Raw genomic sequence first — 22,459 nt, 5'->3', positions numbered from 1 at the left:
CAGCATCTTTTTATACACCTGGGCTGGGCACAATACCTCTGCAATGTTGCCATGGAAAAATTCAACTAGGGCATTTCCTTTCAGCCCAGCCACATACTGCAGAGACACAGAAACATTAATGTGAACAGGAATCTGGTTATCTTCTGCTATCTTCTGCATAAGAAATTCAGATGGATATAAAGATGACAGTGTCAGATGAGGCTTGCAAAAGCTAAAAGAGATCCAGAAAACACATTAAATCAAAATTTAAGGAAATACACAGCTCTTCCCCTACAAAAATTAATACTTTAGATTTCATTCAGAAATTAGGAACAGGCTTCTATTCTTAATTTATTTTCAAGGATTTCTCTTGAGCATAGCTGTCAATCTGCCATGACCTCAGCCTGCAAGCACATGAAATAGGAAGTCTCCTTCCACAAGAAAATATATTTTATGTTGCAACCATAAAACAAAACAGAAACAAAAAACGTAGACAGTTACAGCCCAGGATAACCGTTCACACATACTATAGGCTACCAGGATGAAAAAGTACTTCAATACTACAGGCTAAAACCAATTACAACGACAACTGTAAACACATTGGCTAGGCCACATTAACTGGCACCATGCAATAGAACTTTTATGAGAATTGTTACCTTGCTGACTGACCATGTCTGTCTGCCTCCACAACGTGATTTCTTACAGCATCTGATTTTTTTGAAGCTTTGAAAATAATAATAGTCTTAACATCCTGCAGGAGTGTCCTTAAAAGACTGTAGATTCTCAGGAAGTGGAATTTCTCATGAGGTAGAACAAACACTGCTGTAACAAATCTGTATCCAACGAGCAACTCCAGCACGTGCCCATCCAAAAATGAACCCTTCTGCTGCATGGAACAATGAGTTGGATGCAACACAAGTGATGCTAAAGGAATCCTATTCAGCTTAAATACACTTTCCAAGTCTTCTGTGCCTATCCATTTACCTGGCAGTAAACCGAAGTCCACCTTTACTATGTACAAATGCTGGGGTGTCAGAAATATCCAACACGGATGGACCACACAGGGACCCTGGTCAGAAGATTTATAGACTGAAGAATAAAGTGCAGAACACAAAACATTTTTTGACCATTCTTTGTTATTGCCAGCTGACTCTGGTTGATGCAAGATTTTCTGAACATTAGTGTTATTCCCATAAACAAGGTATGTTGGGAAACAACCTTTTATTTCAACGTCTTCTGCTGAAATGCAATTCAATTCCATAAGCTGACAGAGAAACTCTTGGAGGTTTGCTTTTCCACAGTACAATGTGGGGCTTGGTAACACTGATCCGTAGTGTTGAGAGCAACACGTGTGTAAACAGCAATAAAAGTCTTGAAGATTCTGGGAGTCTGAAACAATAAACAAGCAGTTGTCACTGTTTTTCAGCTTCAGTGTTAAACAGATTTCTGGCAGGAGAAAGCCAAATTCTGTTAGATCAGTATATGGAAAACACAGTGTTAACTTCAAGGCAGAAGAGATGTGCTGGCAATTTCCTCTCAATTCCTGATGAGGAATCTCAAACACAGCTAGCATATCATCAGTCAAAACCAAACAGGAAGCAAACTGCCTGAGTCCTTTATGAATGTGAATAGAAAAACTCCAGAGAATTTTGACTATGTCAACACTCTCCACTGCTATGTTGTCAGATGACCGAGTATCTGAAGTAGTGCTAAACTCAAAAGTCTGATCTCCTTCATGAAGTCCCATTTCAAAATATCCATCTTCTTTGTCTGTGGTTCTGGAATCACCCAGAGGGCTTCCTTTATTCTCAGTAAAGGAGGGGGGTGATCTCTGCACAGTCTGCACTATCAAGGCAGAAAGGTGCTGGATAAAGTCTTGGTTTGTGGCAGTGTATGACATACAGTTAAAAGGCAAGATGATGGTATTACAGGGGCCGGGCACCACATAGTGTTCTTCCTCTACACGATCCAAACTTCAAAAGATTAACAAGCCATAGTAAGTACAAGCCTGAGTTTAAAATCAGTCATAACTACCAAAAATTCATGGCGCTGCTTTTCAGAACTTTGAGGTTTACTGTTTTTACTACAGTTAAGTCAGTGTAATTGTATAAGACATCTTCATACTGCATACAGCCATTGATTTTAAAGGCTGGTAGCATGTAATTCTATAGAAAGTAAAAGCTAAATGTTTAACTCATCTTCTATTTCCCATCCCCAATAAGTATATCCTTATGAGTTAAATAATACAGCTATTGCTGGTTTTGAAACTACTAACTGCACTCTGTGGTTCAAAGGTTAAAAACGTTGCTCTAGGTGTCCCTGCTCAAGCAAGGGGTTGGACAAGATGATATCCAGAGGTCCCTTCCAACCCCTACCATTCTGTGATTCTGTGATTTTACATCATGAAATTGATTATAGTTAAAAAAACCAAAAAACAACCAACCAGACGCAGCATGCTATGAAAGAGACTGTTTTGCCTTAAAGGCTGGGTTTAGAAATGCAGCATCCACTGCTATTACCCAAAAGCTAACAAGGATTTAAACCAGAACTTATGTATCTAGCTTACCACATATGATGACCACTTCCATGCTCTTTGCATGAATCCAATAGAGAGGCAGGTGCCTAAGGAGAAAAAAACATCAGGAAGCTATCAACTACCTACATCTGCTTTCAGACTTCAGCATACACAAAAAGCAAAGTTAATGTTGGCTCCCACTTTTTAAAGATAGCCAACTCACTGCGAAGTCCTGACTGTTGTACTCATGGGCAGCTGAACAGCTATCCTTTGAGGATCCTGAAATACTGTCTGTTTACTTTAGGTTGGGCATTCAATTAAGGCAGGAAAAGAATGAACTCTGCTGATGACAAACAGATCCAACCTGTGACCCATAGACATTCCTGCATTTTACTTTAGTAGTGTAAAGTGAGGCAAAAAGGTAGAGGAACTTGACAAAGACCAACTACACTGGTAGCAAAGGAACAGATTCCTCCAAGACTTGCTGTCTCTTCCTATGTATAGCTTCAAGGAATGAGTGTTTCCAATACAACAAATGAAATCACAACACAGAAGTTATCAAACAGCAGACGTTTGAAGGAGACAAATGAAGGCCATTACCTATTGGCAGAAAGAAGGTTCTTCCACTCCACTACCAAGAGAATCACCTTCCATAAATTGATATTGCATTAAGACAGAAGTCTTACACTCAGTATCTAAGTGGACATTAAATGATGTGATACTAATACTGGGTAAATGTCCCAAAGTCACAACATAGGGACAAGAATTCTCTGCAACTCTGGTAAACTTGGATTATGCATTTAATTTACAAGGCAGACCAACAACTTCACTCAAATTTGGTGTACCTTCTCTTCTATTATAATAGAATCTAAAAAGCTTTGCTATGGATTAGTACAACAGAAGTTTAATATCAGAAATAAGCTTGTAAAAACACTTAAGAATACCAAAAAATAAACAGAAGGATGGCAATTACCTGATTTTTACATCTGGAGTCTGGTGTTTCAAAGCATCTCTGGGGAACTGTATGGTCTGTAGGAGTTGAACCACTGGACTGCAAAAAACTGCTGGCTAGGACTGTTTCTTCACAAATTATTTCTATAACAAATACAAACAGCTCTTAAAGTCACTGAAGTAAAACCAAACTGAATGTCTAATAGTATCTGACAAACAAGTGGAATTAAAATTGTACAATCAAGATCCAATCATAAATCATTAAAGCTAACAGATATCTCCACATAACAGCCAGGACAAAACAAAAGCAGGTAGAATTTTAGTCTAATTACAAAAGTATCTTCAACTGCACTGAAAGTTGCATTAAAGACTGCTAAAGCTCATTTTTCAAGCTAACAATCAATTTAAATCTCAATATCTGGTGTAGGAATTCTTCACATGATTTACTTTTACAGAATTAATCCGTTTTATTAGTACTAACCCTTACTTTTACCAAAACGTATCCAGGCTAGCACAAACACACCAGAACACTCTTTGTAAACTTGTAGCATTCTCTCAAATTTTTGTAGGCTTCATGTGAACAAGAATAATATCTGTGTAAAACCTTCAACCAGACTCAGAAGGTCTGGTCCCTCAAATACCACTCAGGACAATTATTTCGCCTTATTCAGAACCTTTTTGAAGGGTTCAAAGCTGAATCATCAGTAAAAACTTATCACGAGTGCATAAGCCAACATCCTCAGGGACATTTGACTTTTTGACTGTTTGATATTCACAGCATCACACTGACACAACAGAGCAAATAAATTTTTAGTATTACCACTGAGCCAGCCAGCCAGCTCAAGTATATAAATGTGCAAATAAACAACATAATTAGGGTGTGGATATGTTTCTGGCTTAAGCATAAAAACTCCTGCATCTTTCTGGATTGATGGTAAAATTTAGTAGATTACATCAAACCATCTCATAGTCAGAGGAAACACAAGAGATATTTATTGCTTGAACAAAATACTGTGTTAGCAAGAAGGAAACTCAAACTGACAGGAAAAACAGAACATGACAGCATTATTTTTGTTTTCTGTTTCCTATATAAATATGTGATCTTTTTCCATAAGCCATTTGCCAGTGACATTTAATTTGAATAATATGTTACGGAAACAGATGGTGTCTAGAAAAACTGCAGAGAAAACAATTCATAGGAATAGCATATCAGGAAATTAATTCCATTATTTATGATTTAAGGCCCAACAGCGAAACTAATTGCCTAGCATATTTCAGTTTTTTAAAATAGACTTCTCAAAATCCGTATTTTGAAAACAACCCTTGATAGCTGGATATGTAACAAATAATTTCTATTGTTAAAGAAATAGCCTGCCCTAGTCCTCATTTCCCCACTATTTATAAAAGCTTTTCCCAAGGTTCTAACTAAAGGAACCTTGTGGAGAAGGACTGTAGTAAATAAACCTTGAATCTTAAAACAGTCTTTCTATAAAACTCCCAGGTACTTTAGAAAGAAAGATCTATAGTTTTTTTTCTCCCAAGACTCATTTGCTCCTGAACATCTACTGTAACAGAAAGAGATTATTGACGAATAACTTTTAAACAGTCACAGCGATTGCTAGCATGTGTTTTTACAGCTAGTCCTGTATAAAACTGCAGGTGGTTCCATAAACTGTCTCAATCCTGCAACTTAAATGCTTAATACTTTAAAGCAAGCATTTAATTCGTTTTGGAAAAACTGGCATTTTATCTGCAAATGAAAAGTGATCTGGAAGAGCTACAAAGGCAAATGAAGTAAAAAGATACATATTTGTTTGCTATTTGTCTGTCCTTTGATAAAATGCTGTCAGAACAATTTCATTTTTATAGAGTGAACTAAAACTTCTACTGATTTTGCAGAAATCACAGCAATGGGCTGTTTTCAATGCTATTCAGGCATGTTTCCTCTCCTAGCCACCAATTTATTGGGAAGACTAAGCCTTTCCATCCTGAATTATTGAGAATATAACCCCTGCTCTTTTAAATGGTTACAAAGCCATCTCCCACTATTCACATCCTACTGTGCTTTAAGTTTTCAATGAGGCAGAAGCAAAAAAACCCCAAAGTATCTTTATCTCTTTTTCTCAGTCACAAATGAGTATTCACCTAAGTCAGCCTTATGGGCTCCTGCAAAAGATGAAAGGTTGAAAGGTAAGCCACTTTCTAAGTTCCTAATGCAACAGGCATGCTTATTTGAAACATACAGTAAAAATAATTTTCAGGTAAGATTAGCAGGTGCTGTAGAGCACAACAGATGTGCTGAAACCATAGGCCCAGCCAGAACACTAATCCCACAACTGCCTTTTACTCATCTCCTTTTTCTATTGTCCTTCTGGTTTGACAGAAATGCAGCTCTTGCAAAAAAGCAATAACAGAATAAATGCTGCTTGAGCTCCCATTTTGCAGACCAAAAACAGGTAGGGAAGCAATTTTAAAACATGTCTATACATGCCATGGCTTTCCACGAAGGCACGTATCTAAACTAGGAAAAGATACATAGTCCTCTGCTGGTGATTTCTGCAGGATGGTGCTGTAAAAACTCCTGTACCCAGAATTCTACTACAGTTAAATAACACTATGGTGAACAACAGGTCAATTTTGCTGATTCACATACAACTTCCACTTTCTAAGCCAATACTACCAGGTCTTTCTGCTTTGTCTTGATAAGCCCTATATCCACGCACATAATATTCATGTATATCAATGCAGCTTAGAAAAGCAGAACCAAGAGGCTCAGCCCAGCAGCATGATACATACATGATTACCTTGGCTGGAGCTGACAGGACGAGGCAGAGAGGGAGAGGAAGGACGAACAGTAAGAGAAGAAGAGTTTGATTTGGAGCTGGCAGCAGTGAGCCTGGAGTCCTCACTGATCTAATAAAGAAAGTATGCAGTGATTAAAGAAAAACTAAATACACAGGGCACATTAGATCCTGAACTAAAATAAGTCTATACAAACTTTCTCAATTTTAGTAAAAGGAAAGTTAATGTCTGCTTTTTTTGGGGGGGTTGGGGGGGGATGTCACATCCTCTGAAGTTTCTGTTTTCACATTAAGTGGAATTCTACTAAGAATTGATTTAAAGAAGTCACTCTGATCACTAATCACTGTACTGACAAAACTAGCAGTGAGTTTCACAAACCACAGCAGACTAACAAATTTATCACCAAAACAGGACTAACCAACTACACAGCACACAGGCACACATGAGAAGGCAAGCAGGATTCAGATTTCTCATTCTTTCCCACTGCTAAATACTCAAAAGAAGAAAGTTCGGGAAAGTAATTTCAGTACTCTGCAACACCAGCAGTAAAATCACACCTCTGTAATATTTAAGATGTAAAATATGGCTGTTAGGGTCAACTGCATATTGATTGTGTACACCATTAAAGTAATTTTATCTTTTCCTCCCCAATTCCTCTCTCCCAAGCCAGCATAAAAAAAGGAAGGTCAATTACTGAAATTACATTGAAAATTAAATAGGAAAAAAGACAACATTAAAAGTTTATACCACATTAAAGCACAATGAAAACATGAAAACTTTAATGCTAAGGAAAGTTTAATTAATTCCGCTTAGATCTGATTTGTAGAAGTCTTTCTGTAAGCTTCTTTTGTATGCAGCACATTCTACTCCTATCACAGCATCAAACTCACCTTTTTATCAGAGTTGCTCAGTTTGTATTTCACCTCCTTTGCTTTTTGAATAGCTTTTAGCACTTCCACAGTGTCTAGTTCCTTTTCTGTGGTAACAATGTTATCCAAACATACCTTAAAAAAAAGGTCAAAACATCTAAAAAACATTGAAAACAAGACAGCTTTGCAATTGATTTTTATTAATGTAATGATAAAAAATGATCTTAGCTTAATGCAAACTATGTGCAACTTTGTAACCATTACACAAAAACCAATTATCACATTAGACTTTGCTCTAACATGACAGAAATTTAATGCAAACTCACAAATGCTTTGTAAGCTTAACAAGCTTCTATAGCAAAAATGTGTTTCATTATTAACACTGTTTCCCAATGAAGACAGGGTAAACTTTCATTTAGATCCAGGAGCATAGTCAAATAACATTAATATGGCTTCATTCTCTGAAGACCTTCTCCAAAACACACTAAAAACTCATCAGGTTTTTAGAACATTCACACTACTTTCCTCACCATGCCTTCAAAAAGTTTTTTTCAAATGCCAGCTTCAAAGGATGAATTGCACTGTGGCTTACCTCTGAGGCCCTGTCCCCAAACTGAGCAAGTACTTTGGTCCGGTAATCAGGGATGATGCTCAACGGATTGCTGGATAAGACCACCTTTTCTAAGCATGGGAGGTTTCCTATATTTTTTACTTCATCAATCTGAAAGTTTTTGAATAAAAGGATGAATACAGATTGGCTAAATAAAAATGAGCATACAGACTGGGCATCTCTTGCCTAAATTACATTCATATAAAAACTAGGAAAAATTGCTACAGCCACTTTTATTTATTTGCAGTTTCACCCACTAAAAGAAATTGCTTGTGATCTAAAGCACAATTCGACAGTGAAAAATCAACAGTTACCTGTTCTATTTTGTTGTTGCTCAAATCCAAGTTGACTAATGAGTACAGTTTCTTAAGACCACACAGCCTTTCCAGCTGATTTCCTGCTAAATTCAGAGTTTTGATGTTTCCCAGTTTTGTGTGAACACCTTCTAGTGATGTAAGCTTGTTGTAGGATAAGTCCAGGTGAACAAGATTGTAAAGATGCTACAGAAGCACAGAAAATCCATGTCATACACTAATTCATCAAAACTAAAGAGCAGCAAAGACACTGTATCACAACTTGCTCATTTTTTTGGTGCAATAGTGTTTTCACACTGGACACTGCCTAGCATGAAAAACATGCCATGAAATTGTTCATTACACAGGTTCACGCTTGTAGAAAGGGAACTTCCTCAACTGCATTTTTACCAAACCAGAGATGCAGCTGGTAGTGAATGAATTTAGTTAAGAACTAAATGCTGCATGTCAATGTTGGCAAAGAAATGAAAATATCCAGAGCAAGTAAGAAATCACACAGAATCACAGGTTGGAAGGGACTTCAGGGATCATCTAGTCCAACCTTTCTAGGAAAATCACAGTCTAGACAAGGTGGCCCAGCACCCTGTCCAGACGACTCTTGAAGGTGTCCAATGTGGCCGAGTCAACCCCTTCCCTGGGGAGATTATTCCAATGGTTGACTGTCCTCAGTGTGAAAAATTTCCCTCTTGTGTCCAATCGGAATCTCCCCAAGAGCAACTTGTGTCCATTCCCCCTTGTCCTCTCCATGTGACTCCTTGTAAAAAGGGAGTCTCCATCTTCTTTGTAACTACCCCTTAAGTACTGGAACACGGTGATGAGATCCCCTCTAAGCCTCCTTTTCTCAAGGCTGAACAAACCCAGTTCTCCCAGACTATCCTCATAGGGCAGGCTTCCCAATCCTTTGATCATCTTGGTGGCCCTTCTCTGGACCCCTTCCAGCCTGTCCACATCCCTTTTTGTAGAGCGGGGACCAGACCTGTACACAGTACTCCAGGTGTGGCCTGACAAGCGCTGAGTAGAGTGGGATAATGACTTCTTTCTCTCTGATGGCAATGCCCTTTTGGATGCAACCCAGCATCCTGTTGGCCTTCTTGGACGCCGCAGCACACTGTTCACTCATGTTGAGCTTCCTGTCCACCAGGACCCCCAGGTCCCTTTCCACAGAGCTGCTCTCCAGCCAGGTGGATCCCAGTCTGTGCTGCACCCCCGCATTATGTTTTCCCAGGTGCAAGACCTCACACTTCTCCTTGCTGAACTTCATAAGGTTCTTGCCGGCCCACTCCTCCAGCCTATCCAGATCTCCCTGCAGAGCAGCTCTGCCTTCTGGAGTGTCTACTTCCCCACTCAACTTGGTGTCATCTGCAAACTTCATCAGGATACACTTGATGCCGTTACCCAGACCACTTATAAAGATGTTGAATAACATTGGGCCCAATATCAATCCCTGGGGGACTCCACTAATGACAGGTTGCCAGTTTGAGAAAGAGCTATTTACCACCACCCTTTGGGTGCGGCCTGTCAGCCAGTTCCTCACCCGCTGCTCAGACCACTTGTCTAGGCCATAACACATTAATTTCTCCAGGAGGAGACCATTAAAAGAGTATTTGATGTTATAAAGGATAAACTATTTGGGCTTCAACTATTCTCCATGAGGAAGATGAGCAACAAAATTCTGAAGCAAGAAAATCTGTGTTCTAAGGTCTTGGGCAGTCTGGGGGAAAAAAAAAAAAATCACCTTCAGAAGCATTATTTACCTGTAAATTTTCTACTAGAAACACACCATTGTGACTCAAATCCAGGAATTCAATCTTAGGAATTAATTTCTAGAAAAGGAGAAAAATACACGTTAAATGCATTTTAGCGTCTAAATCGGGCCATACTTCCTTCATTATCACCTAACCAACAAGCAACGGAAAGATTGTCATTCGATACATAGTCTCTATTCTCAGCTTTCGGTATTAAAAAAGCTTACCATATGACCTAGTGCAACAAAAGAGTTGAAACTTGCTCTTATAAAAACCAGGTTACTGTGAGGAACATGGTTAAGTTTTAATTTGAAACCTGGTTTCTCACTGAAGACAAATAAGCTGCTCCTTGTTTAGCCCCATTAACCATACTTCAAGCTCACTAATAGGTGTTTCCATCTTATCAAACAAGCATATCTGTGTTACACAGAAACTTAACTATGACAGTAGCAAAAACCAGAATAAAAAAAGTTAAGTTCAATGATTTGCTTCCATATTTTGATTATACTAGCTAAGCATTACGAGGTCACACAAACTTCTCAAAAAATGCACTTCAACCCAGAAAGCCTTTTAGTTTTGGAGGACTCAAAGCTCGAATTTGATGCTGAATTTTGACATCGAAGTATTTACATCCACTGTGTTTTGGTCGTAACCTCACCAATCATCTAACATTGTAATTAAGACCTGGACTCAAACCTGAAGAACTGTTAAGTCTACATCACAAAAAATCCTGAATAAGATAACTGTGCTCCAAGTCCATGATCTGTAATTGAGCCACAGATATCACTACTGCCTGCTTCATCAGAGTAGTTCAAGTAAAAAGTTATGTTAATATTTGACACATGTTCTTGTGATGAATGCTAAATTTTTTCTAAATAACTGATTTACAAAACAAAATTCTAAGCTATGGCAAAATACTCCAAATTGTTTCCGCTCTCTTCATACTCTTTTGCTTCAAGAAGAGGCTTGACAATACTCCAAAGTTGAGCCCAAGAGACGTTTTGTTCTTTAAAAAAAAAACAACCAAACTTTTGCAAGTGGCATAAGTCCAATGCAAACAGTAAAAGCATGTTTCAAAAAGTCAGTATTCACTAAAGTGTTGGTTACAGAGCACAGAATGACAAACTTTTCTCCTTTAGCAAAGAAAATATCAAAGTAGTAAAAGAAAAAAATCTCCTAAGCATTAACTTGGGTAGCTAATCAACATAAAATAGCTCAACTGAAAGTCTTTCAGAAAAAAAGATATAGAAAGCAAATGCAAAATTCCTGTGTGTACTTTGCCACAGAAGATCAATCATACTTTTTTTTTCCCACAAATGAAAAAATATTTCTTACCACTGATTCATCAATTTGAGAGATGCTATTGTGACTCATATCCAAAGTTGTTAAAGTTCTCCAAGTTGGGATAACTGCTGTCACTGGACAACTTGAAGTTGCACCCTCCGGCTCCCACTGATCAAACTCAGAGGCCTCAGGCACTAGGATTTCCTATTTAAGACAAGCACAGTAAAATATTATGCTTACATCTTCAGTGAAAGCTAAGTTTTGAAAATAATCCAAACAACCTTATGTAAGAAGATTTCTAAGCTTTAAAATCACCTAGATTAAAATTTTAGGTCTTAAAAAGTGCGCTGACTGGGTTATATTTTATTTAGAATTATTTTAGATCTACAGGAAGGGAGTTTCAACACTGATTCAAATTGGGGAAAGTGAAGGAACAATAGAGGGACTGTGAAAATCATGCTACTGGATATCCCTTGCCAAATCAAAGCCCAGAGGAAAGAATAAGACAGATGTATTCAGTTCTGGATGAATAACAGAAACATACATTCCAATAAAAGCATCAGAAATGTCCCTGTGATGGGACACATGTAAACGCTTCCTCCACTTAAAGCTGAGATTCTGCAAGGTTAGCAAACCCTTTCCATTCCATGGATATAAAAGCAGTACAGGCAATACAGAAAAGTACATGGACTCAAAATGGATACGTCCACAATGTGAATGTTATTTTTGCACGTGCTTTAAACACTCACCAGAAGTAGGAACTCACTCTTACCTTCATTGATGTTGCTGAAAATCGAACACTCATCGTGGCCAGGGCATGTTTTGATGAAGTCAGCCCTTTGATAAGCTTTCCCCCACAATGATTGATCTATTAAAAAAAAGTGTATTACAAAGTCAGAAATGCTAGAACAAATATGAGACATGGAAGTGGCAACCAAAAGCTTCAATAGCAGATTTTCTACCAATTTGGAAAGTAGTTACAGCACTCCCTTAAAATCTCCTGAGATTATCAGATAAGAAATACCAACATTTGGTAAAGCTAAAGCACGAGATTAGACACACAACTATGGAAAAGTGAAATTCAGACATTTATCTTAAAGCTTCTTCTCCATCGACTTTCTACCTGCCCCATGTATTCTTCAAGGTGAAACTACCCAGGCAGTTTAATAGGACACAGTATTTTACTGTAATCAAAAAGAGAGGTATCTCAAACTATGGCTCTACCCGCAGACACATTTATTTAGTTATCATATGTTCTTTATTGTAAATAAATGCCTAGGAAGTGAGGACACTAATCTAAGCATTTAATATGACAGAGAGCTAATTACACAGACCGAGTTTAAGATTACGAAGTCTTTTTTTTCTGTAGCTCAAGTAGGAACAATACCACCAAAGGTCTGCTACAGCCTCTGTCCAGCAACCAGGTCATTCTCTGTAGACAGTCACACATACTGTACAACCACTACAACTAGCATATTTGCTGGTGTATCAGGGAAACCACACTAAAAAGAGAGACAGAGCTCCTGCCACCCTTGAAAAAATCCTTTCCAGATTACCACTGTTAATTTTTGGACAGTTTACTACTAGATGAAAAAGTCAGTCTGGTGCCAGTCAACCCAAAACTCTTCATGAATATACAATTACAAAAGACTTCCAAGACCAAAAACTGTCCGCCACCCCCCTTCCATTAAGCAAAGCTGCACCTGAAACTATACATGCTCACAGGAAAGGGGAAAATTAATAGAATCGTAGAATGTCCTGAGTTGGAAGGGACCCACAAGGATGATTGAGTCCAACACCTGTCCCTACATAGGACAACCCCAAAATTCACACCATATCTCTGAGGGCATCATCCAAATGCTCCTTGAATATTGTCAGGCTTGGTGTCTTGACTGCCTTCCTGGGGAGCCTGTTCCAGTGCTCCACCACCCTCTGGGTGAAGAACCTTTTCCTAATATCCAACCTAAACCTCCCTTGTAGTTACCGCGGTCATCCCTGTTGCCCTTCTTGAAGATTGGAACAACATTTGCCAGCTTCCATTCAACTGGGACCTCTCCAGATTCCCAAGGGCATTGAAAAATCATTGAAAGGTCTCCCTATGACATCAGCCAGCTCTTTAAGTACCCTCAGATCAATCTCATCAGGCCCCATCAACTTATAAAGATCCAGCTGGAGCAGCAGGTCCCACATAAGTTCAGGGTTGATTGGAAGTTTGTCATTCCCACAGTCATGGGTCAGTAGCCCAGGGCTCTGGGGGTCCCAGAGCCTTCAAAAGCTTTCAAAAGCACCTTCAAAAGCTTTTGTCCAGGGGACCTTACTAAGTAGCTCCCTGGGCAACCTGAAGTCTGCTCTCATCTCCAGAGTTGAGGTCACACTGGCAGTTTTCCTCCTGTTACCCTATATTTTAAACGTGACTGCTTCATGGCTGCTGTGGCCAAGGCAGCCGCCAGCACCACTTCACCCATGAGACCCTCTGTTAATAAGCAAGAAAAAAAAAATTTGAGGAAGACACCTTTCCTAGTCAGTTCCCTTAGCACCTGTACCAAGACGTTATCACCCAGATGGTTTAGGAATCTTCTGGACCTGTTTGCATCAGCTGTGTGGTATTCCCAGTTGACATCTGGCAAGTTGAAGTCCCCCATAAGGACAAGGACAGATGGGTAAATTGATACTATTCTGCAATATCTTCTCTGCAGTACCTTAGACTCCCTCCGCTCTTCAGTTTCTGAACTGTAGTTTCTTTCCCACATTAAAATGTCAATAAATCACTGACTTCAAGAATCCACTTCTGTCTCTCATATCAATGAGACACAGTTGTGTTCATGTACTGGAAAAGGTACTGCATCCACCACAAGCAGACACAGTACAGACTGCTTGACAAAATTCTTTCTCTGGAAAGATCTGAAGTGGTCAGGAAAGTATTTCTTAAAAATACTCACTGAACAACTTCTAGAAATCCTATCGCTCATACTAGAAGTGGACCAACAAAAAAATTCTGCAAATTATCAAGCAAGAAGCACTATACCCAAAAGTGTACTTTCAAAAGCAAATTCCATGTCAGGACATTTTCACAAGTATTTCATGCTGTCCAAAGGGAAAGTATTTTCTAATAAGAGATCCCATTATAACCCATTTGCCACCCTGGGAAGTCACCCTGGTTTAGGTTTTGTGTATATGCTGGAAATCACATTCTTTTTGAAAACACACACACAGTGAAAGCTATTCTAAACATTTAAATTTGGCATCCTTATTTCCAAGACTTGTGAAAAAACCCCATTGTTTCACAAATGAAAAGTCCTTATAAACACTGCACTGCCCGATTCTAGCACCAAATCGAAGTAATTGGTAATTGACATAATTACCAATTCTGAGAGACATGCAGCAGATCTGGCATTCACAGAGCCTCTATAAAATGATGAGCAGTAAGTCAGTCATACCTCTATTTGATGAAGTGATTTGAAAATTGACAGATCAAAAGGCAAGAGATGCTCCTGAATATTACTGGTTCCAAAAGGTCCCCCTGTTCCAGTGACCTAGTAATCAATATTTAAGAACACAATTAGTGCATATAATCCAGCTTGTCTGCATTTCAGACAGTCTTACACTGGCAATAGCACAAATACAGTAGCTTAGAAAGACAGCCGAAGTTCCAACCAATTTTTCAAGTATGGAACAATTCATGGAACTTGCAGATTAACTTTTCAGGAAAAAATGTTAGTTGCTCCAGCTAAGTGCACTGAACTTGAACTGCCACCTTGTGTTTGTATCTTGAAGTGCTCAGGGCATGCAAAAATGATACCATAGGCAAGACTAACCAAGACTTCATTCTCAGCTGACCAAGCCAGACCTGCATTCACTAAAAGCAACTTCCCTGAAATATCTGGATCCTCCAAGACAAAACTGCCTTCAATTCCACTACAGGGGATGAAGTTCAAGGCATTGACAAGATGGGTTTGAAGAAAACATTAGACATTGGTACACCTCTATTAAGAATGCATCTAATATTTCCATGTGGCCATTGGATTCTGGCCTCAGAGCATGTCAGCAGTGTTAAAGACAGGTGGTTTCATTTACGTTTGCTGTGAATATAATTTTGGGAAAACTCTAAGGTTTTTGTCTGGTCTTATATGTATCTTACAAGCTCTGACAGTGCCCACTCAAAAGCATTCAGAAGGGACAGAAACTCTGAAGATGGGTATTTTTCTAAACAATATGCTCTTCTCCAGCCAGAGAATCCTCTGTTCAGAGGATTCTATACACACAGAGGATGGCAAAGGCAACTGAAGATCCACAGGAGTACCAGTACAGCCGTGGTTTTGCTTTCGCAACTTCTTAAATCCTCCAGTGAAGCTTTCCCGATCCACTACTTTGTCTTCCCTTTGAACACACCACAGAGTTAAAAGGAAGCTCTTCATATAATAAAGGGTCTAAAAAGAGCTTTTGAGCTGTAGCAAGCAGTGTAAAAAAACTTACTCAGGAAAAGTCTTTCCAATTAATTTATTTGGTAGGAAAAAGCCAAACTGGCTCCAGACAAAAATCACCTGTTCTAAAGCTATTTTACATTTATTCTGAAATGGTATTTTAGCTAGAAATTTGGGGCCATCCCATCTATGAAATGGAGGGGTTTGTTAGTTTTGGATTTTTTAACCTTCAGTTTCATTCAAAGGTGAGAAAGGGGACAGGATTTATATACACACATGCATGTATGCATATGTATACATAAACACTGGCCTACCCATAGTGTCTGCAAAGAATGCAGGGCTGAAAAGAATATTTATCTATCTCCCCATTCCTACTAGCACCCACTAAGATTCTGTGACTGCATCTCTGAGAGCACTGCTGAAGAGACCACATTGGAAAAATCAACATCTTTGTTAGAGAACTACACATGTATTGAAGGTTGACGGAATAAACGCCTGTTTAACATAGACTTCTAAATGCTTGCAGGTGTTTACTATCAGTAAAGCTCTTGTGCATTCAAACTAGAGTCACAAAGTATGCTAAGAATGACGTCAGTCTGGTAGAAACAGCATGCCCAGTATTTGTGCAAGCACAGCTCACCTTTAAGTACTTGAGTCTACAAGTGAAATCTAGAATATGACCTAGATCTGTTTTGGCATCTCCATTAGCACACGTAGGCTTCCCCTGTAGCAACTGTTGAGTGACAGCATATAACTGCAAGGGTCTGATGGTGAAGACTTCGCCAGCCATTAATAATTGCTCTCCTGAAAAACAGAGTATGATGGTATCAAACACAATGCTGCAATGGTTACAAAAGAATAAATGGTACATGGTAGATCTGATGTCAGAGATTAAATGTTTGTCATTTAGACTCTAAGCTCACGACTGAGGTACCAAAACCTTTTTTTGCCACTTTAAATTAGAATGGCTGAATTAAGTTTTGGGTTTTGTTTTTTTTTTTTTAACACCAGAATAATCTAGGTGTTCAAATGGGCACTCTGATCATACAAGCCTGAAGCTCCTAAAGCAACTAATGGCAAATTTTCCTCAGTCTTAACTAGACTGGAATCAAAGTTCATTTATATAGTGTAAGAGATACTAAACTTTTTTGAAGATATCCATAAGTTCTAGAGTAGTTAGGACTTTCTCTATTCAGAAAACGCAGTGCCTGACATGTAAAAAACAGACCTTACAACTTTTGCTATGCTGCCTAAATGCAGAATTGTAGCAAACGCATTTTCTTGGAGAATAGGAGGACTTTCACCACATTAAAACCAATGCAAACTCCCAGAATAGGAAACACATTATCTGATAATATTTTTACAATCCCATTTCATTCTAGGAACAGTAGGAAACAGCATCCGAAAGCCCCTCTGAAGGCACCATGAGAGTTAATGTGGACTACAGCAGTCAGAACATGCATATGTGGAATTAATATCTTCTTCCTCTTCCTTTCAGGGACATCAGTTTGACTTCATGGATAAGACAGCATCAGCTTTCATGATAAGCAGAGTTCTTAGAAATGCTCTGAGGGGTAAAATTCCCTTCGGCTTCAGTGGGAACAAGTCCAAGAGTCCAGCTGCACGTTACTGGAAGGCTACATTAATATACAGCAGTCGGACATCAATGATTCTGGTATCAGTGACACTGCAGGAAAGATATGTTCAGGAGCTTCTTTAAAACATTCAAAAATTTGCTGAGTGGACCCTCTGAAACGGCTTCACCTAAAGTTAATTTTGTGCCAGAACAATCTGAAATGGCATGGTGAAGTATCACCTATCACCTCAGCCAACCGGAATTATACAGTAGCATGTCCTTCAAAACAAAATTAGCATGGGTTAATCATTTCACATGCCTCCTGCTGTCAATGGACCAGTTAGACCTGATGCAGTTACAGTAAGTACATGTCATTTTCAACTGCCAGCCTCAGAAAAGGCCATCCTTTAATTAACTGACCAGAAGGTCTCATGTTTCCTGAATTCTGGAAGAACAATATCAATTTACATATGTCAAGTGGCCTCCTGCATTTAACACACACTACATCAGGACTCACTGATACAAAACAAACTTCCTTACAGGTTACACTAAAACATACCAAGACAGAAAGCTTAACAAAAGCTTCTGATCACCAGTACCACATACTATCCTTTAAGTACACAGACTAGTAGGCCCCTTCCAAAACCTAAATTCACCAGTTTCTCCGTTTTGGTTCCAAATGTAGCTGCACTACTGTTAACAGCTCCTCTCAAAATGCAGCTTGAATCAAAGTACAAGCAGTAAGAAAAAGGTGAAGAGAAGGAAGGAGAAGAAAAAGTCTCAGAGTCTGATATGGAAGATTTAGATCTCTCTTTGGCTGGAGATTAAATATCAGGGGTATATGAATGCATGCAGTTCAAGGAAGTAATTCCCAGTTAAATTCTTGCAAATACTTTACCTTTGTGGAAGAGCTCTTCAGCCAATGCAGCAGTGATCCCATTGATCTCCTGCAAAGAATAAACCATTATAATTGAGTGATATTTACATACTTATGATTCCGATTTTTTCAAGTGTACCTTTGCTGAAGTCTCCCTTTTTGCTGCAGTACAGGACCTTTTCTTTTAAACAGAAATCAGCTATGATTGTCTCTTATGGATTTCTTTGTAACTTGAAAATAGTTCATAAAAGTGACCTGAAATTATTTAATTTGATATGATTTTCATTTCCAAGACGGAACTTGGAACTACATTTAAATAATCACATCCTGCACACACTAGAAGAGAGCAACAGCAACTAGAGCAGCTGTTACTAGCCATCATTACCCCAACTCAAAAGAAACCTCGGTTTTGAAGAAACTATTACAAGTATAGTGTTGTTCAAGTTTTAACATTTAAGACTAGCCTAATGCATCAAGCACTCAACATTTCCTTGGAATATCACTAACACACAGAAAGCTTTAGATTATTAACAGGTCTAAAGGGAAGATGAGATATAGAAGTAGTAATTAGTCTTCTGGACTTTCATTCTATTACGCTTGCTGCAAAGTAATTCAAAAGCCACTTTCCATCTTCTCCACCCGCCTGAACCTAACCAGGTGCTCAACCTCCATTTCAGGCACTGACAGCTCCAGGAGGAAAGAAAAAGGCTGAAAACTCTCAATGCAGGGATTTTTTCTTTCTAAATATGAAGGTGCACAAAGATCAGTACAATTATCTCCCATCTGGTCACACTTCTCTCCACAAAACCAAATGCTCCATGGAAGTCCAGAAATAGTTCTAAGCATTTCCAACAGTTCTTTCCCAAATGCCCGCAAAAAGAAAAAAATAAAACTATTTGTGATAGCGAAGCTTCCCCTGGACACATGCATCTCATTTTAAGGTAGCTGCAAAGGATAAACAGATATAGATCACCAACAAATGAATATCTGATGAGCTGACTTTGCTAACCAATCCCTCATAATTCATAACAAGGGAGTAAATTCACAGGACATCTGCAGCAGTCAGTTCAGCTCATTTGATGAGGCAAGCATTTTAGAAAAACGCATTCTTAGTATAACTGAAACCCCAGTCACTGAGGATGAACAAAGCCTCCACACCACAGTTTTGAGAACAACAAGCTAGAAACTGCATTCCAAACAAAATTCAACAATTCTGACTCATTTGAATAAGCCAATTACACTCATCTGGCACACACAGACTTAATTGAAAAATACACTCTCTATCCCTTTCGTCACCTGGGACACAGCAGGAATTTTTTCTACATTTCCAACTGAAACAAGGTTATGACTTGGACTGCTCAGTGACTAGCAAGCAAAAAAAGCAACTCTATATTCCTGTCTACAAGAGACCTCTGTCTTAGCTCTAACTACTTATATGCATCAAACCCACAGAAGTCCATTGTTTGCAGGTGTCTCTGAACAGCAGCTTGTAGGTACTCAATTCTTTTCTTGCAAGAGCTTCTATCTCTAAGTTAACAAACCAAATCTTCTAAGATGACAAAGTATAAGACAGTGCAACAAAATAAGCATCCCCGTATCATTGCAGACATCCTACTCAATGTCAAAGTAACAAAAGCATTCTACGTTGCTATTACATACAACTGCTTCTCTTTAAGCTGTACCTGCCTTTTCCCTGTGACATGTAAAGGCTTCAAAGTGGTTTTAATGTATTTATGGTAGGCACTTCTACTCCATTTAGTTCTATTAACCTGGGAAATAAATAATTCCCACTGGAAATACTACAAATAAAAATACACAAAAAATATTGCAGCCTTCTTATATAAACTAATGAAGCAATATCAGGGATTATGACTCGAGCATGCACAGGGACTGTCTAGTAAAAAAGATATTTTAAAAGATCAAAGTTCTGCAGGAAGGTTATTTCCCAGTAGAATTGCTGTGGTAACTGTTTAGCGTTTCTGCTGAATAACTAACTTTTGTTTTGTAAATATTTAAAAATATTCCAAGCAAAAGAGTTTATAACTGAAGCCAGATTCCCCTAAAGCAAAGAAATGCAGATTAAGCAACAATCTTTCTCTTAATACACAACTGCAGTATAGAAACAGGGAAGCATTCATATCCAAATAATGCTAGTTGTTTGGAAAAGTAAAAAAGGGTAAGTATTACAACTAGAGGAAAAAAATAGTCTAACTGAAAAACAAGAGGGGGACTAGTAAGAGTTTCTGCATGCATAAAAACCTTTGTTCAAGTTACAGGGCTGAAACATTAATGAAACAGACATTTAAGAGAGTAACCAGAGAACAGAAAAGTTATGCAACTTCCTGGTGATCAGGAAGTTTGCTCCATCTGAACAGAATTGTCTCTACGTTATTCACACACACTTTTAATACATTCAAAACATCTAATCCACTTAAGAGGGCTCGATTACAACAAACCAGTGCTTCTCACTTAAATCTGCAGGGCAATAGCAACACTACGAAGTAAACCTTTGACTGTTTATCTAAGTCAATCTCTAAAGTCTCACCAAGATAATTATGTTCATGTAACATGACTAAAACAGGTTTTTCTTTGTTGCTAAAGCTAAACTAACACACCTAATGGACAAATTGTGATTAATTTCTGAAGCCTTTATTTGAAACCATGAAGGGACAGCTCAGCACATACCCCCCAAAGCAATTACCACTCATCCTTTTCATTGAGTTCTCCAGTGTATTTTCATCTTATGAAGTTCATTCTCCCCCTTACAACATGATGCCATACTGCAAAAAAGCCTAATTATACACAATAGTTAAAGAAAATTGCAATCTGAACGTGAAAGCAAGCCACTGCTTCTACCTTCAGGCATCCTTTACCATAACATTCTACCTGCTTGCTGGAGCTATTTCTCAAGAGGCTACTCCAGCAGTGTGCTTCCCATGGAGAAGCACCATTTTTCTTCATTTGGGCTACTGGAAACTGTTTTACTGTGAACCACATCTCTAACCATTAACCACTAAGTAGGGGTGTGTGTGGATCAATTATGCGGTGTTCCTTCAGAGAGCCAGCCCTATTGACTTCAGCCTAACAACCAATTCAGCTTCAGACTTATTCACAGCTTCCAACTACCCTGCCGGCATTTATTTTCTCCTCTTAGAGTCCCTATCCACACTACTTGCCAGCACAGTACCTACTGCAATAAAAAGTGGTGTCAAAAATCTTAAGAATATGTTTTGTTTTTTACATTGTGCAAAATGCTGAAAAAGAGCCGTTTCAGCTATTTTGTGAAGATTCCATACAATTCCCTGTAAGTCAGAAAACTAGAGAAACACACTTAGACCTCCATTTCATATGCTAAAAATATAACTTACATATAAATGAAAGTGTAGGAAGTGTGACAAAACTTTGGGAGCAGTGACAGGGAACTTGACTAGCAGGGTTTGCAAGTAGACCTCTAATTCCTTTTGTCTTTTTTCCACCAGGCTTTTGGAATTTTTTCCAATAATCTTCTTAGGAGGTAACAGATTTTTATCTATTTTCTTTTCTGAAACAAGCTGAAAGACAAAGACCAGAGTTACCACCCAACCCACCAACTCAACTTGCACAAAAGATGCAATGGAACACATTAAAAGAGCGTGTTGCCTGATCCCAGTAAGACCAGTAAATTTAGCTATTGCCTTCAAAGTATTAGATATTTTCAGAAAGAGCATTTTATCATAAAATGATGAGAAGTTCAATAATAGTATTTTCTGAGAGAATCATTCACAGTACCACAGGGCAGTACGTAACTAAGGTGATACAACAACAGAGTAACTGGTGCATTTCTGAGAAAGCTGCTCAGTCTTGAATATAGTGGACTTTCCCTCATGCTCACTTACTGTTTTTGATCAGCACTGGTTAGTAACTACCCCATGCTACTGTCTAAGGACAGTTTTACCATCCACCCCTCCCAGAATAAAGTGTTTGCTCCAAACCAGCTCTTGTTTACCAGATCAGCTGATCATAAACATCTCTCTTGGCAAAACATTTAATGACTCTCACCTGAACTCCACTCTTTGTGATACAAGCTTCTGTCCAGGACTAAAGTTGTCCAGGCCAACTTCCCCCAGTTCAAGAGGGAAGTGTAACAGGGGTAAGTAATATTGTTCATACAAAAAGGATTTAGCCTGCAGTTCAGATGGTATCTGGCAGATATTCTTGCTCTTCGCTGAGGAAAGAATTTATGTCCTGTACAACAAAACTATACAAACTGTATGATGTTTTGTAAAAGACCAAGGCCACAGTTTTAATATCCCTACCTTTTCATGCAGGTCATGGAAATCACTGTAACGATGTTTGACTGTCCACTGATGATTGCCAACACTGACTTGAATAATGTATACCTGAAAGGAAGACATTCAAGTAAGGGAACTGCAAACCATTTCTTAAAGAGAAGCTGACCAAGGTATGCTGGTTCATGTAGCACTATAAGGTGAGTCTACATTCTTAAAGTATAATAGTTAACTAAAAGTTAATCCAA

At 38.6% G+C, this 22,459-nt stretch overlaps 1 protein-coding gene across 13 annotated transcripts in view; it reads right to left on the bottom strand.

Moving 5' to 3' along the window:
* Positions 1–22,459, bottom strand: part of NISCH (nischarin) — a 35,747-nt gene that overhangs the window by 5,538 nt on the left and 7,750 nt on the right. For 2 of the 13 annotated variants that reach the window (XR_012661075.1, XR_012661074.1), the window contains exons 2-17: positions 22,239–22,322; positions 21,312–21,494; positions 17,965–18,013; positions 16,131–16,294; positions 14,507–14,602; positions 11,842–11,937; positions 11,121–11,273; positions 9,795–9,863; positions 8,041–8,226; positions 7,709–7,837; positions 7,138–7,251; positions 6,250–6,358; positions 3,468–3,589; positions 2,546–2,601; positions 1,198–1,952; positions 37–211 (exon numbers count right to left, since the gene is read on the bottom strand). Coding sequence is in view for 2 of the 13 variants with exons in the window: in XM_075096320.1 (XP_074952421.1) it covers positions 37–211; positions 636–1,952; positions 2,546–2,601; positions 3,468–3,589; positions 6,250–6,358; positions 7,138–7,251; positions 7,709–7,837; positions 8,041–8,226; positions 9,795–9,863; positions 11,121–11,273; positions 11,842–11,937; positions 14,507–14,602; positions 16,131–16,294; positions 17,965–18,013; positions 21,312–21,494; positions 22,239–22,322 (3,102 nt within the window). In the remaining 11 variants the exon portion in view is untranslated. Of the gene's footprint in view, positions 1–36; positions 212–635; positions 1,953–2,545; positions 2,602–3,467; positions 3,590–6,241; positions 6,359–7,137; positions 7,252–7,708; positions 7,838–8,040; positions 8,227–9,794; positions 9,864–11,120; positions 11,274–11,841; positions 11,938–14,506; positions 14,603–16,130; positions 16,295–17,964; positions 18,014–21,311; positions 21,495–22,238; positions 22,323–22,459 lie in introns of all 13 variants that reach the window. The other 11 variants (XR_012661072.1, XM_075096320.1, XR_012661082.1 and 8 more) reach the window with 8 other exon arrangements.

This window comes from Phalacrocorax aristotelis, chromosome 6, assembly GCF_949628215.1.
Source record: "Phalacrocorax aristotelis chromosome 6, bGulAri2.1, whole genome shotgun sequence".
NCBI lineage: Eukaryota > Metazoa > Chordata > Aves > Suliformes > Phalacrocoracidae > Phalacrocorax > Phalacrocorax aristotelis.
Note: the sequence above shows the minus strand (reverse complement) of the source record. Positions and strands in the feature narration are given on the sequence as shown.